Source organism: Poecilia reticulata, chromosome 17, assembly GCF_904066995.2.
Source record: "Poecilia reticulata chromosome 17, P_reticulata-male-v2, whole genome shotgun sequence".
Classification (NCBI taxonomy): Eukaryota; Metazoa; Chordata; class Actinopteri; order Cyprinodontiformes; family Poeciliidae; genus Poecilia; species Poecilia reticulata.
The window spans coordinates 29,003,854-29,020,869 of record NC_088846.1 but is presented as its reverse complement, the minus strand read 5'-3'; the positions used below and the strand labels follow the sequence as shown (position 1 = coordinate 29,020,869).

The 17,016-nt window shown below is 37.9% G+C and overlaps 1 protein-coding gene, 1 long non-coding RNA gene and 1 pseudogene across 2 annotated transcripts; all 3 read left to right on the top strand.

Annotated features, from left to right (window-relative positions):
* Positions 1-2,458: 2,458 nt before the first annotated feature.
* Positions 2,459-3,307, top strand: LOC103480014 (uncharacterized; annotated as a pseudogene).
* Positions 3,308-6,083: 2,776 nt separating this feature from the next.
* Positions 6,084-12,541, top strand: LOC103479998 (uncharacterized). The gene is made up of 4 exons (XM_008434732.3): positions 6,084-6,456; positions 7,976-8,569; positions 11,939-12,020; positions 12,183-12,541. Exons 1-4 carry the CDS (start codon positions 6,126-6,128, stop codon positions 12,202-12,204), a joined length of 1,029 nt encoding a protein of 342 aa, XP_008432954.2. The 5' UTR covers positions 6,084-6,125; the 3' UTR covers positions 12,205-12,541.
* A 471-nt stretch (positions 12,542-13,012) lies between these two features.
* On the top strand, positions 13,013-15,368 carry LOC108167079 (uncharacterized). Its single transcript, XR_014084233.1, has 5 exons — positions 13,013-13,100; positions 13,534-13,605; positions 13,870-13,941; positions 14,769-14,832; positions 14,903-15,368. It is a non-coding gene; the product is annotated as an uncharacterized LOC108167079 (long non-coding RNA).
* Positions 15,369-17,016: the final 1,648 nt, after the last annotated feature.

Genomic DNA, 17,016 nt, shown 5'->3' with positions numbered 1-17,016 from the left:
AGATTGGAATTTTAAAAGGTCCTGAAGATAAGGGGGCGCTAACCCATTTAAAACTTTATAAGTTAACAAAAGATTGTTAAAATCTATTCAATAAAAGATGGGCAGCCAGTGTAAAGATGCCAGAGTTGGCGTTATATGGTCATGCTTCCTGGTTCCTGTCGGGAGCCGTGCTGCTGCTGCGTTCTGGATTAGTTAAAGTTGCTGAATCTGTGATTTATCCATCCCTGTATATAAAGAATTGCAGTAATCCAGACGAGTTGTTATGAAGGCATGGATAAGTCCTTCAAAGTCCTTAAAACAGAAGTCAGATTTAACTTTTGCTAAAAGCCGAAGGTGGTAGAAACTCGATTTAACGACAGAACTAACTTGTTTATCTAGCTTTAAAGAGCTGTCAAAAGTGAAACCCAGATTCCTAGTAGAGATTTGATAAGACCGAGCTAAAGAACCAAGAGTCTGATCTGGGTTTGTAGTCTGAAGTTTTTGACCAAATAATAGAACTTGAGTTTTGCTTTCATTGAGGTGAAGAAAGTTTTTTTCCATCCATAATTTAACTTCAGCTAAACAGTTTAGCAACAGCTGAAGAGAATCATTTGTACCATTTTGAATTTTAAGGGGCAAATAAATCTGGATGTCATCTGCAAAGCAATGAAAGGAAATATTACATTTTTGGAAAATCTTACCAAGAGGCAGTAACTACAAGATAAACAAAATGGGCCCTAAAATTGACCCTTGGGGAACACCATACTTTAAAGGTCTGGCCCCAGAACAGGATTGGTCAAGATGAACAGAGAAGGTTCTGTTTTCTAAGTAAGATTTAAACCATTCGAATACTGAGCCCCTCAGGTCAACACTGGGTTTTAATCTGGAGGAGTTTAAGTATCTGGGGATCTTGTTCACGAATGAGGGAAGAAGGGAGCGGGAGATCGACAGGCGGATTGGGGCAGCGTCTACTGTGAAGCGGGCGCTGTACCGGTCCGTCGTGGTGAAGAGAGAGCTGAGCCAAAAAGCGAAGCTCTCGATTTACCGGTCGATCTACGTTCCCACCCTCATCTATGGTCATGAGCTTTGGGTCATGACCGAAAGAACGAGATCACGGGTACAAGCGGCCGAAATGGGTTTCCTCCGCAGGGTGGCTGGGCTCTCCCTTAGAGATAGGGTGAGAAGCTCGGTCATCCGGGAGGGACTCAGAGTAGAGCCGCTGCTCCTCCACGTCGAGAGGAGCTAGCTGAGGCTCGGGCATCTGGTCAGGATGCCTCCTGGACGCCTCCCTGGTGAGGTGTTCTGGGCACGTCCCACCGGGAGGAGGCCTCGGGGAAGACTCAGGACACGCTGGAGGGATTATGTCTCTCGGCTGGCCTGGGAACGCCTTGGGATTCCCCCGGAGGAGCTGGAAGAAGTGGCTGGAGAGAGGGAAGTCTGGGCCTCCCTTCTGAAGCTGCTGCCCCCGCGACCCGACCCCGGATAAGCGGAAGAAAATGGATGGATGGATGGATGGATGGAGAATCTGATGATACAGTGTCAAATGCAAAGCTCAAATCTAGAAGTAATAAAATTGCAACGTTGCCTGAATCAGCTGTTAAGAGGAGATCATTATACACTCGGAGCAAGGCAGATTCAGTGTTATGAGCAACTTTAAACCCAGACTGAAACTTCTCAGTTATATTTTTATCTTTTAAAAACATTTCAAGCTGAATAAAAACTAATTTTTCAAGAATTTTAGATAATAAAAAAGGCAATTTAGAAATGGGCCTGAAATTTGCTAGGTCACTGGAGTCTAGATTGGATTTTTTAAGGGGTTTGACCACAGCATGTTTAAGAGTAGAGGGGACACAACCTGACTGCAATGAGGTATTTATCACCTTAAGAATATAGCTGCGAAAAAATAAGAAAAATGTTTTTTATCAGACGAGTAGGAAGACAGCCCAATGGATAATTTGAAGGCCGCAGATGCTTAATAACCAAAGTCAGTTCATTTATAGAAACTGGCTGAAAATGCTCCAGAATAGCTATGCATTGTGGCATTCCATGGGAATCTAAATCTACCAGCTTATTCAAGCCTCTCAGAGCTTCAATCTTTTCTATAAAAAACTTAGAAAAAGCCTCACAATTAATTAACATACAGACACAATAAAACAAAGTGAAACATCTCTATATATGTTAATTATATATATTTATATAATTAACAATTATATAAATATATAATTGTTAATATATATATTAACAATTAATTAATATACAGACACAATAAAACAAAGTGAAGCATCTGTGTGTTTATATATATATATATAAAGATCTTTCATACAAAATGCCGCTTTGAGTGTTCACAGGAAAACCCACACAGGTGAGGTGGAGGACCCAGAATTTCCATTGATAAACAAAAAACAGGAGGAGTCAGATTTTTCTTTGTTTAAACTTGAACAGCAGGAACCAAACTATTTACTAACTACACAGGACCAGAATGACCTCTATGGCAGTCAGGACAGAGAGCAGCTTGTCCAGAAGCCGTTTGTGGCTTTGATGGAGACTCCTACTCCACAAACTGAGCAGATTTCATTTCAAATCTCTCCTGTAGTTGAGGGCCTCATCCTGACACAAAGAAAAGATCTTTCAAATGTGATATTTGTGGAAAATTTTGTAAATATCAGAGTGAGCTGAAAGTACTTTACAGAACCCACACTGGTGAGAGACCTTTTCCATATCAAACATGTGGAATTTTTTTTCTCACATTAGTAATTTAAAATTTCACATTAGAATTCATACAGGTGAGAGACCTTTTTCATGCCAAACTTGTGGAAAAAATTTCACTCACATGAGTACTTTAATTGTTCACAAAAAAATTCACACAGGGGAGAGGCCTTTTTCATGTAAAACATGTGGAAAAAGTTTCAAACAAATTCATCATTTAACTGTGCACCAGGTAATTCACACAGGTGAAAGGCCTTTTCCTTGTGAAACGTGTGGAAAATCTTTTGCACGGAGTGCAGATTTGAACATTCACAGGCAAACCCACACAGGTGAGAGACCTTTTTCATGCCAAACGTGTGGAAAAAAGTTCCCTCACATGAAGCATTTAAATCTCCACAAAAAACTTCACACAGGTGAGAGGCCTTTTTCTTGTGAAACCTGTGGAAAATCTTTCATACAAAATGCCGCTTTGAGTGTTCACAGGAAAACCCACACAGGTGAGAAACCTCTTTTGTGCCAAATCTGTGGAAAAAGTTTTATTCATGTTGGTAAACTGAAGTTTCACATGAATCAAAAACACAAAAATGAGAGGCAGTCATTTGACTCTCAGATTTACTGCTAGGATTTAAGCTTGTCTTGGTAATTTTCTCTTTCCAAAATATGTAAATAAATAAATATTCACTAATTCTAATTAAACATAGTTAGAAATGGAAGGGAAATGTTTTGTTGACAAAAACATATGTAGACATTTTTAAAAATAAAGTAAAACTAGGATTTTACAGCTTGTGACCCTAAAATAATTAAATCAGTTTTACTCATCAGGAGAGTTCACTTAGAACCTTTTCTATCTTGATTTTAAATATCAGAGAATCCTGAACATGTCATGGAGTCCATCCATCCATCCATCCATCCATCCATCCATCCATCCATCCATCCATCCATCCATCCATCCATCCATCCATCCATCCATCCATCCATCCATCCATCCATCCATCCATCCATCCATCCATCCATCCATCCATCCATCCATCCATCCATCCATCCATCCATCCATCCATTTTCTGCATACCCTTGTCCCTTAATGGGGTCGGGAGGGTTGCTGGTTCCTCTCCAGCTAACGTTCTGGGCCAGAGGCGGGGTCACCCTGGACAGGTCGCCAGTCTGTCACAGGGCAACACAGAGACAGACAAACCACCATGCACACACACACTCACACATAGGTAGAATTTGAAAGGGCCAATTAACCTGACACTCATGTTTTTGGACTGTGGAAGGAAACCAGAGTACCCACGCATGCACAAGGAGAACATGCAAACTACCAACTGCACGCTGTTGCAGTCCGTCATGGAGTCCATGAATTATTTTTATTTATACCGAATCCAGTATTACTTGGTGAAAATAGTTTTAATTTGATTATTTATGTTTGTAAAAATTAAAGCTGCAGGTTTCAGCCAAAACGGTTTTCATTTCTACAAACGGTAGAAATAATCTTTGACAATCTTCAAAGCTGTTTCAAAGATAAATGTGAATAATGTTTAGCTCAAAGCCGTCAGGTAAATGTAGTAAAACATGTATAGGAACTTTAGTTGTAAAGGAAGTGACACAGATGTAGTGGGAGCACTAAGAGCGGAACTCAAAGCTGACTTACGCAAAACGATGCAGTGCCGAAGCTTGCAGCATTCCACACACCTTTCCGCAGATATTTATGTACAGGTGCGATTGTCTATACACCTCGTCCATGTTGAGAATATTTGAACTTGATCTGGTTGGAGATAATCTGGTTGGTGGTTCGGGCTTCTAATGAGTTTACATTTAATGAGTTTGGAGCACACAGAGAAAACCTAAAGAGAATGTGATCTACTTATTGTAGTTTATGTAGAGGAATAACAGCTGACTGTTGAGAGAGGAAAGAAATTAAAGTGCAGATCCGTTAGGCAGAAACAAGCGCAGTGCGCTGGGCAATAAATGCGCATAAATGCTCCACCATTACGCTCCAATTAATCACACATGAGATGACAAACGCCAAATATACAATATATAGTTACACTGCTTATGTTAATGGTGTTTTAAAAACAAAACCAGTAAAAACTTAACTGAGTTAATATGTCAGATTCCCTCCTCACCCTCATCTTGATAAGAACAGAGAGCAGTCCGCTGGTTTCTGTCCAGACTGTGATCAGCTGACCACTTGGTGCGCAGACAGTTTCAACTTTACGCACAGAGAACATCGTGGAGCTCATTATTAATCAAACTAAGAACAATATCTGTCAGAGAATCATCTCTGATCTGGACGCTTTAACGGACCAGAGGCTTTGGAGTGACCAGCAGCTGATCCGCTTCTGCTGGCTTTTCTCCCGCAGAGGGAAGTGATGCGGGATCAGGAAACAATCAGAGTTCTGTCGTCTTCTAATCACGTCATTTCGTGAAATGTTACCTGATTTCAAAAACGTTCTAGCAGAGAAATAATAAATGTTTCGTTTGATGACTACAAATTGGAAATAAAATGACTTTTTTCTTTGACGGACAACGAAAAAAACTCCAGCGCCACCTCTGCTCCAAACTACGAATATTGTCGGCCCCTCTTCGTTTTTTTCTCTTTTTTGCGGAGGATCAATAAATAACTTATTGGTGTTTTACCATCACCACGAAGTGCTTTAGCCTTTGAATTGCACCACAACGCAGCATAACTGAAACACCCAGGAGAACAATATCAACTTGTTGTTATGAGTATAAAGGAGGCTGGTATCGCGCCTGATAAAAATCTATTTATTTATGTCATCACATGGACTTATATAAAGTTTTACACATTTTCTTTTGATATATTTATTATTGTTTTTCTTCTTTAGATATTAGGTTGGCTTAGAATGATTCCAAATAATGTACAGAAATGACCTGGTGCTGTTACATGTCAATCATCTGGGGGGGCCACTAGGGGGGCCAATCAGATGACAGGGGGGGCACTGGCCCCCCTGGCCCCCCCTCTGGCTCCGCCACTGCTTGCTTATAAGTGAGATTTTCCGATCCGTTTAATTTTTATTTGGATGTATTTAATAGTGGGTTATGTCATTGTATGAGGATGATTGTGGTTCAGTTTAATTGTTTAATGTTAATAAAATATTAAAATAAAAAAAGCACTGGGTTTGATGCTCCTTTGGTTAAATCAATCTGAATGGGGTCAGATAGATTCCAATGTATTTTGGGGAAGTTTTTGGTATTTTGTAGTTTATTGTTTAATACAATATAGTTTGCAAGAATGAAACAATTTTCAGGGCAGAAAAAAAGTTTGCGTGTATTTACACGGACCTTTACGACACGATCATTTTTATGCATCCAGTGTTGTGCGTAAGAATTTAAACCCTTAGACTGGGTCCGTTTTTGCTGCCAATCTGCGGTTCCACTCCAGTCCAATCCAATGGATTGCTAATATCAATCCATTGGAAATGGACCAATCAGCTGCTTTGTCTCAACGTGACGCCAAGCGGAAGTTAAACAAAAAATGGCCTCTGCAGCATGTGTGGGTACTGCTGGAAGATGGTTGTGTTCTCGTATTTAAGACTAATATTTCAGCAACCATGTCTTCAGTTCAGCATCTCAGAGAGTTTATCAGAGAGCGACTAACTGCTGCTGCTCAAGAAATCTTCACAGAGGTTGAAAAAACCATCATTTGCTACGAGGAAGAGCTCGATGCTCAGCGCAGAATGATGGGGATCGACTGGAAACCAGAAATTAAGCTACACAGAGTCGGTTCGGAGCTGCAGAGACAAAGTTCTGGTAGGTCTGGATAAAGGTGCTGATGTTTTCACTGAAGACGGAGATCCGTCAGCGGCCATAGTTGCTCCAGCTGCTGCTAAAGATGGCTGAATTGTCGTTAGCTGCTAGCTCGTATGCTACAAAGTTTGATAGCGTAACTCAGAATATAATGTTGCAGGACAAGCAGAAAATATCTGTTGGATGGAGATAATTTAAACCCCCGTTACTAATGATATGAATCTAATTATTTTTATTGCAGGAAATTCTACAATATAATGATTAAAATTGTAATCACTAACAATATATGCACGATCTTGAAAATCATAAAGCATGTTCCTACCTGAATATAGCTAGCTCATATTAGAGTGCACCGTTTCATCGGCCAACCATTTTTTTATATTATTTTGTGAGATCGATTATCGGTTAATACATGTGAAACCGATCTTATCTACAGATATTATCTCTCAGCAAATGTCTAAAAATCAACTATTGTCGTCTTCTGCTCTCCCATGAGAGAGGCTTGACTTATAGACCAGCCCACCAGGGCATGTCTGCTTGCTTGCAGCTAACAATAGTCACCCCACTGTTGCCAACTCAGTGACTTTTTTGCTAGATTTACCAACATTTAAGACAAACAAATTGGTATCGGCCAAAGTCAGAATCAGCACGTCAGGTATTTTAAAGATCGGTAATCAGCTCCTCTGATTTCTAATTAACTGCAGTTTGAATGTCTTTGTCTTTCTGTAAGCTCAGTTGTTGTCTTTCTTTTTATTAAAATTTTACTGTATTTCCAGTGGTGAAAAAAACTTTCTGACTCTTTTGGATCTTCCTTTCATGGATGCAATGTTAACAGAAAAAATCATGGCACATATATTTTTTCATTACACTTACAGCCCTTGTTATCCATTTCAAAACATTGCACTTGACCATGATATGTGTGAGGATATGTGTAAACACACATATCCAATAACAGATTGTGTGTATAAACTCATCAGAAACTGTCCCTGATGGATAACTGGGGTTAACTAATGTTAAAGTTATGCATAAATGCATGATTTTCCGTTAAGCATGTTACAAATATCTCACCATCTCTGCTCAATTCATCCATCCTGTCTAAGTTCAGAGGTAGTAGCAGTGCATAACTTCACTGAAAGATGAGGTTTGAGCTTTCACAGTGGCTGTAGTTCCCATGTGGTGTGAGCAAAACTCAACAGTTATGAAGTAGAAAGAAATTTGCAATGAGCTGTAGATATGGGCAAGTTTGGGGAATAAATGTCCTCAAATTAAATTTGGAGCGAATTTGTGCTGCTGTTGCAAAAAATATGAATTTATCTTAAATCTTTTGATTATCTTTACCAGAGCTACCAATGTGTGGATGACACTTTACTCTGCAAACGACACCTTCTCTTCAATTAAGCACTACAAAATGAGTTCAGATGAAACATGTGGTGCTGACAGTCCAGGATCTTCAGGAACAGCCAGGTGCCTGAGACGGTGACCAATTCAATTAATTTAACGATCACTTCCTTTGTCCCCACAGACCTCCAGAAGCCACGTGTCTCCAGAGAGGAGGAAACCTTTGCCATCCAACAGGTCTGTCACCAGGGGAGGAAGACCAGTCACGACGAGGAGGAAGTAGGACATCAGTTGACTGAAAAAGAACAGATGGAACCAGAGCCTCCAGTGAAAGAAGGGGGAAAAAACCCAGAACCTACATGGATTAAAGAAGAGAAAGATGAACCAGAACCACCACTGATCAAAGAAAAGGAGGAAATGGATACTTCAGCACTTACCAATGAAAAACCAGAACTAGAATACTTACCAACTAGACATAACCAGAAAGACCTCTGTAGCAGTCAGGAGGGAGAGCAGCTTGTCCAGAAGCAGATTGTTGCTTTGATTGAGACTTCTACTCTTGAGGCAGTTGGCTTGAGTGAAGAAGAAAAAAGAACTCAGCAGCTTTCCCTTCATATGTCTCGTGAAATCGAGAGCAATGATCAAGAAGAAAGCAGCTCCACTGTGTCAGAGAGTCAGTCTCATACTGACACAAATAAAAGTTCTTTCAAATGTGATATTTGTGGGAGATGTCTTAAAAATCAGTGCAACCTGGTAAAGCATTACAGAACCCACAAAGGTGAGAGGCGTTTTTCTTGTGAAACATGTGGAAAATTGTTCTTAAAGAGAGCGACTTTGAATGTTCACATGAGAACACACACGGGTGAGAGACCTTTTTCATGTGAAACATGCGGTAAATGCTTCTCTCAAATTGGTCATTTAAATGTGCACAAAAAACTTCATACTGGTGAAAAACCCTTTACATGCAAAACATGTGGGAAAAGTTTTTCTCTAAATTGTAATTTAAATCTACACAAAAAATATCATACAGGTGAGAGGTGTTTTTCATGTCAAACGTGTGGAAAAAGTTTCTCTATAATTCAACATTTGAATGCACACCAGAGAACCCATACAGGTGAGAAACCTTTTTTATGCCAATTATGCGGGAAAAGTTTCTCTCATGTTGTTAATTTAAATTTCCACAAGAAAATACACACAGGTGAGAAGTTTTTCTCATGTCAAAAATGTGGAAAAAGTTTCTCTCTAATTCACTATTTAAATGTGCATCAGAGAACACACTCAGGTGAGAAACCTTTTTTATGCAAATTATGCGGAAAAAGTTTCTCTCAAATTAGTCATTTGAATCTCCACATGAAAACTCACACAGGTGAAAAGCCTTTTCCTTGTGAAACATGTGGAAAATGTTTTGTAAATGTTTCAAATTTGAATGTTCATAGAAGAACTCACACAGGCGAGAGGCCTTTTCCTTGTCAAACATGTGGAAAAAGTTTCTCTCACATTAGTAATTTAAATCTCCACAAGAAAACTCATACAGATGAGAAGCCTTTTTCATGTGAAATATGTGGAAAGGTTTTCCTTAATGCTGGAAAACTAAATCGCCACAAAAAACAAACGCACAAGTGTGGGAAGTAGTTATTTCACTCAGATTTACTAATATTTAAACTTTTTTGTTGTTTTTTCAAAATACATTAGAAAAGGAAAAATTACTAATTCTGTTTCAGCATGCTTTGGAATGAAGGTGCGATGTTGGGTTTAGCAGACATTTTGTACCAGATCTTAGGAAACTTTGCTGTGCGTGATTATCAGCAGTTTGGATTTATTTTGGAGCTCGTTTGGACTCTTATTCATGGATTTTTTTTTTAGAGAGCATATAAAATGTTCTACAGAAAATGCTCGTAAGGAAGCTTAAATAGATTTAAAACTAAATATATCTTAGATTTAGTTTTAAAATCTAAAATTGGCATTTTGCCAAAAATTGCAAAAATCCCATTTTGTCAAAAATGGGTGTTTTAGGATTTGCAAAACGGCCAATCCAGAAACACAATTTATTTTTCTTTCTACTGATATGTTGTACCCCCAGTAATTAAGGTTAGGAAAAACTTTTGATGTTCGCTTTTGTGGTTGTTCTGAGACTGTTTATCGGAGCAACCAAGAAACGGTGTCTGTTGTTCCGGGACTGTTACTACTATATACTACTATATATAATTTGGTGTTTGACCTGTTAAAATAGACAGTTTTAAGTATTTTGAGAGTCTCAAGTATTTGTGGATTTAAGCTATTCATGAATTGATGTTTAGTGTGTAGAGCTACAGTGAGATTCAATATTTTTGCTGAATTCTCTCCTTGTTATAAAAAGTAAAATGAAACTAGGTAATTGAGAATGGTCTCAACTTCCTTTTGTTGAAAGTTTAAAACTTTTACATTTCAGTTTGTAAAATAAAATCAATCTACAAAACTTGCAGTGCACGGTACAGATGTGTGACCATAATAGACACCACCATAATTGGAAATAAAACGGCATATTTCCTAGATTTGGTCCTGCATGGTGATGGATGACTGATGATGTGGGCTTGTGGGCACTCATTGATTCAACAGAAACTTGTCTTTGTACCAAAGTCTTCTAGAACCAACAGGGAGTCTATATGTCCAACAGTTGAAGCTTGGTTCAAATTGAGTCAATTTAGACCAAACAAAATATATTGGTAAATTCCTATCTGTGTGTATATACATCAACCTTGCTGACACTCTGATGTCCAGAGATCTGTGCTAAACTTTTTTTTTCTAAAGTAAGTTTCAAAAGAAGACTTGAGTGAAAGTTGCGCTATAACAATGATGCTGTTGAAGCTTTGCTACCTTTTGCTGATCTCTGCAAACTGAACTAATTTATTTTAAATGGGCCTTATGTTATTTTTTATGTATATTTTAAATGAATCAAAGTTCCTGTCTTCAGTTTCGAGGTTTGTAACATCCTACTGATGGTTGTTCTTTTAAGATTATAGTTTGTTTATTTTATTTCTCAGGGCTTCTGTTCACAATGCTTCACTTAATTTATCATATGATACATTCATTTTGGGATTTTTATGGTGAAAATCAAAATGTTGGAATAGTTTAGTACTTCATTTTGTAAATAAAATGTATAGTTTGAGACATGAAATAAATGTTTAAAACACACAAAGACAGTTTTCTTTCATTCTAAATGTTTGTTGATATCAAAGTTTACAGTGAGCATAAGATTTATAGGAAAGGCTGTTTTGGTGTTTAATCCAAGTCACAGTCACATAAAATATATGTAAATATATATTTTTCAAAAACATTATTTTAACTTTTTATTGAAAATGTATGTCAGGTTTTCTAGTTTCTGGGGTTACTTTCCAAAAATTTTTGTTACAAATTTCGCAAATTCAGTAACTCTTGCGCTAAAAAGCACAAGAAGTTACTTCTGATGAAGCATCACACTGTAATGTCACTTAAAGGTGATTCCAATACGGTGTGAGGGATATTTAAACAAAAATTATGCTGGAAACAAATCATAAGTTTGCAAATATTCAGCTTTTTATATAATATGTTTCATCTTGCTCACTGCAAAAATAGAAAATCTTACCAAGTATTTTCGGTTTAGTTTCTACTGCAAATATCTTTGTACACTTGAAATAAGACAAAACTAACTTGCATAAGATGTAGGAGCTTGTTACATGTCAATAAATCCTTAATATTGATAAAAATGTACTAGTTTGTTTAGCATTTAGTTCCGGGGTTAAAATAAAAATTTTTTCTAAATCTTGCAGAACATTTTTATTTTTGATTATTAAAACTAATTTAAAAGGTATTTGAGCACAAAAACACCTTGATTAGTTTTTCTTTGCTGCACATTTTTTCTTAAAGAGCCACCACAAACTTATTTTTAAGGTAGTACTCCTTTTGTTGCTGTAGTATTCATTAATTTTAATATTTACTTTTTTATGCATTATATTTTGTGGCAAGACTTTTTTTCAGTTTTTCCAACTTCTTTTTTGTGTTCTTTATTTGTATTTTTGAACCTTAATGATTTAATGTTCAGCTCATCAGGTCATTTATTTAATCAAAGTCGTGTTAGAAAATCGTAAACAATCTCCTGTTGGCGATGCTGATGATTCCTCCGTCCCGACAGATACACCATCAACGACAGGAACCTCGGCCGGCTGCCCAATCGGATCACAACCTCCTACAACACCAAGCTGCAGCTGTGGCAGGTCAAAGTTCATCCTGTTTTTCTGCTTCTAATCACATTTTAATACATTTATGATGTTGGAGAAATCACTTTAAGCCTAAACTGGTTTTGAATTCATCCCTCCTGACGTTTTGTTTCTTTTTGCTCTCCTTTGTTTGTTGTATTTTTCTCTCTGGACCTTCAGATGGAGAATTTCTTCAAACTGACTCCGGATGCTGGAGCCGGACAAATGCCCAGGGAGCAGGCGCTGGAGACGGCGAGGAACAACATCGAGTGGATCCAGAAGAATGAACCCGAGATCCAAGCGTGGCTGGAGAGCAATGTGCCCTAGAACCAGAACCAGAACCCAGTCCACTGAAGCTTAGCCCGTCAGTCTGATGAAAATTTACCTCCAGTGGAACAAAGACAACAGTTTTTGATTCTGCGCTCAGGAAATTGTCAGAATATTCATTCCATGGCCTTATTTGTAATCATGATTTTAAACCGTCCTGTTAGAATGTGAATTTGTAATCAGAATCACTTCAGGAACATGGAGCGTAATAAAAAAAATTTATTTATAAAGACTGGATCTTTCTTACTTTACTCTCTGATCTCTGTTTTAATCTCTAAGACAAGTGAAACATGACACATTTCAGTTTCTGTGTCACACATTTGATTTTATTTTTTATAAATAAGTAACATCCACAGCTGTGCAGAACTTTGTAAAGAGCTCTGAAAGCTGAAACTACTGTTTTGTTTAAGGAAAACTTTTTATTTGATCTCGATGTTGACTGAGAGACTCTCTTCCCTACTGCCGCCTTCTGGATCCCAGCAGGACGGCAAGGGTGGGAGACTCCCTCTTTTAGAGAGAGTGAGACTCTCTTCCCTACTGTCGCCCTCTGGATCCCAGCAGGACAGCGAGGGCGAGACTTCCTATTGCCGCCCTCTGGAGCCCAGGCGGACGACGAGGGCGGGACTGGTCATGGAGAAGAAAGTTGCTTATACATGTGAAAATACTATCACAAATCATTCAACTAGCACTGAAGACATATTTGAAGTATATGTCAAGTTGTAGTACAGGGTTACATTTTAGTTGAAAACAAGATGTGGACAGGCACATACAGTAGGTGGACTTTTTTTAAATTCTTCTCAATAGAGGGAGGACTGTTTTCTACATTGGGAAGAAACTCACATTTAGTGAGTGTTCTTTACATTTCACTGGCTGGTGACGTGGATGCATGCAGATACTATTCCACCAACCCTCCAGAGGTAATTTTGGTCTCCAACGACCAACTTATTCTCTAAAATAAATTAAATGAAATGATATTAAGTATTGTTCAAACACATAGGTGTTGTGTAATACTAAATATATTAGCTGCATAAAAAAGGGGGACTGGGTTTTGAAATTACAAGTATAGAAGAATGATAATTACATTTAGAAGCACACATACACACAGGTTCTGTGTAATACTCAAAATGGAAGGGGCAGGAATAGGGAGGACTGTTTTCTAGATTGGGAACAAACTCATATTCAGTGAGTGTTCTTTACATTTCAGATTTCCAAAGATGAACCGTGGCAGGCTGGTGACGTGGATTCATGCGGATCCTGTTCAACCAACCCTCCAGAGGTAATTTTGGTCTCCAACGACCAACTTATTTTCTGAAATACAGTTTTGATATGATATTAAGTACTGTTCAAACACACAGTCTTGTGTAACACTTGATATGTAAGCTGCATAAAAGGGGAGAACTGACGTTTGAAATTACAAGTACAAAAGAATGAAAGTCACATTTAGGAGTCCACATACACACAGGTCTTGTGTAATACTCAAATTGTAAGGTGCAGGAATAGGGAGGACTGACACATTTAGTGAGTGTTCTTTACATTTCAGATTTCCAAAGATGAACTGCGTCAGGCTGGTGATGTGGATGTATGCGGATCCTGCTCAACCAACCCTCCAGAGGTAATTTTTGTCTCCAACAACAAACTTAGTTTCTTATATAAAGTCACTGAAATAATATTAAGCCCTCATCAAACACACAGGTCTTGTGTAATACTTATCATGTAAGGTGCAGAAATTTGGAGGACTAAGTTTTGAAATTAGAGATACAAAAGAATGAAAGTTAAATTTAGATGCACACAGATACATGGATCCTGTGTAATACTCAACTGGACAGGTACATACATAAAGGAGGACATTGTTTATTTCTATTTTTTTTAGAAACAACCATTCAGTGTTCATCCCTTCATTTTAGCTCTCCATAGAGATGCCTTGTCAGGCTGCCGAGCTGGATGCATGCAAATTATTTTCTGGCAACTCACCTGACATAAGTTTTATCTCATTGACCTTTTTATTTTCTAAAATAGTCATGAGAATATTAAGTACTGTTCAAAAACATGGTTATTACGATTCAAAAACAAAGAATCAAAGCGATTTATTGGTTTTTATACTCTACACTACACACGTGTCAAGATCAAACTCTTATCTTAAGATTACAATTTTTTTTGTTAACAGTGGTTAACTGTGTGTGATCATGATCTCATCCATGATGAAATGTCAAGTTTAGAAAAGTGTGTTTTATGTGGACTTTTTTTGCCTCTGAAATGGAGTGGTGTGTGATGTGAAGGTAATTTTTTTGAGAATGGGAATTGGGTTCATCTTTTGAATATGATCCATGTGTTCCATGTGTAGCTGTGCTGTATGTTGAAAGTGAGTCATAGTGTGGCACTGACGTTTTAAATATTTATCATGCTACCTCCCTTTGTCAATTCTTATTTTTCTCCGTCTAGTATACAAACAGTCCTGGCACAAAAAGTGTTATCGTAAATAAAGGACATCACTGAACTTCAATTGGTAGGTTTTTAGTAGAAATATTCTTGCTGAAATGCTTTCAATGTATACAAAATTTGTTTTTAATCAACAGGTCTGTCCAGAACAAAGTTCAAGTAAGGTGACATCATAAAAAGAGAAGTATGTTCCTGATTCCGTATATGATTCAAACTTCTCATGGGATGACAGATGCACTCCACAGAAATATAGACTAGTTATAGTCCATATTTCCATGTTTGGACTTCTTAGTGCACATAAATTGTATGTTTTCTGTATCTGTATGCCGTGGTCCTGATAAATAAAATTGGCCCTGACAATTACTGTTGGTGCCATGTGCGGAGCCAAGCACCTCATTATTTTTGTCCCTTTAATACAGCATTGCATCAGGTTCTTGTATTTTGAGTTCTGATGTGTGTATCTAAATTTTTAAGTGAGATCTATGTTGTGTAGCTCAATAAGATTTTTGACAACTTACTACGTCTTTCTAGCATAAGTGGAAAGGGGTGTCCGTTTAGTGTTGCAAAAAACTGGTTTGAAAAATTGTCCCGCTAATACACCAAAACCCGTATAGGTGTGTGTGTGTGGGGAGGGGAGGGCGCGAAGGGTTACTGTCAATGTCTTATTCATATGTTTAATTTAACTGCACATTGGAAATTGGTGAAACGCAATTTCAAACTTCTGTGTTAATCCTGTTACATAGATCTTTGACAATAAAGTGCACTTGACTTCACTTCACTTGACTAAATGTACCAAATAATGCAAAGTTAGCATTTTAATGGACACCAAATGACAGCAGTTATGAATATTCATAAGTGCTTCTTCATGTTCATGACAGGTGTCATGTTTATGACAGTGTCACGATCACCCCTTCAAATAAAGTGTTGCCAAAAACATTAAGTCCCTTCAGGTTCCATCCCAATGTCAACAACTGTTACCTTGAAGTGACTTTTGAACCAGCAGATCTGGATTCCTAAAATGTTTGTGCAAAATCGCATACAAGCTAAGAGTTGCATGACTGGTTAACTTTTCAAAGTCAAGTTCAATATGTTGAAAATCAAGTTGGCTTAATCTGGTTGCTGTGACATTATAGGAAGGAGGAGAGAAAGTTTTACAGCAACATGCAGGCTTTGTTAGCAATGTTCACAGTAAACACTGACAAAAAAAACTCCTTATGCTGAATAATAAGATGTTGCAAATAAATTGCATTAAAAACAATAAATAACAAAAAATTATGAATTGTACCTTAGCTACAAAAGTGAAAAGAACGTTGAGACAAAACATTATCCTGGACTTCTTGGGCAGCAGCAGAGCAAAACTATGGTCTCCTGTCACTCCGGTGAGAAAAGTTGCACTTGACTTATTTTCTGAACATTGACCAACTTCATTTTCAGCAGCCTGGAAGAAAACGGTTTTAAGTTTGGTCACAACATCATCTGGACCTCCATCTCAGGACCTCGTTCGTCCAGAGTTGGAGTGTACCTGGACCACAGAGCAGGTGTTTTGTCGTTCTATAGTTTCTAAAACATGACTCTTCCACAGAGTCCAGACCAGATTCACTCAGCCCCTGCTGGCTGGACTTTGATTTGGTTCATATTTAGTGCAAGTAACCCAAACAAACAGAATCCACTCTGAGTTGCTTCTTTTTCAGTGTGTGATTTCATGTATAAATGGGTGAATCACTGAATGTAGTGTGAAGTGCTTTGTGCTCGGCTGGATTAGATCAGTTTTATGCAAGTACAAGCTATTTCTGAGAATACAAGCTATTTTTTAAAAGACCTGTACTTGCAATTCTCAGCTGTTCCTGAGAATTGTATTCTATTTTTAGAAATGGGTGTGAAAGAAAGAATTAAGAGATGCACATTCCATCAGCTAAAATTAGTTTTGACAGGAAAGTCTGCCTTTAATGAAGGAGGAACTTAAATTCCTGACATTGTTCAGAGCTGAGGCAGTCACAGCTGTGTTGTCAAAGAGTTAGTACAATATTTTGTCTCAATAGTCATGAGCAGACTTGGTTGTTCCTCTAGGACAGGGGTATTTAATTATGAGCCTCTTTGGTCCGCCCACTAATATTTCCTCCTGATAAACTGTCCTAACAAAAGTCCAAATTTTATGCTTTATGGGCTTGCCTCCTTGTTTGTTCACATTTTCACAGTTAGCAGACTGCACTTTGTAGTAAACACCAAATCTCTCTGCTTCACCTGACTCCAA

Bases quoted from the DNA above. Each gene is read 5' to 3' on its own strand.
- LOC103479998 (XM_008434732.3), top strand. From the start codon at position 6,126: ATGGACCAATCAGCTGCTTTGTCTCAACGTGACGCCAAGCGGAAGTTA. The intron at 6,457-7,975 runs GTAGGTCTGGAT...TTGTCCCCACAG, and splicing joins GCTGCAGAGACAAAGTTCTG to ACCTCCAGAAGCCACGTGTC. The intron at 12,021-12,182 runs GTCAAAGTTCAT...CTGGACCTTCAG, and splicing joins CCAAGCTGCAGCTGTGGCAG to ATGGAGAATTTCTTCAAACT.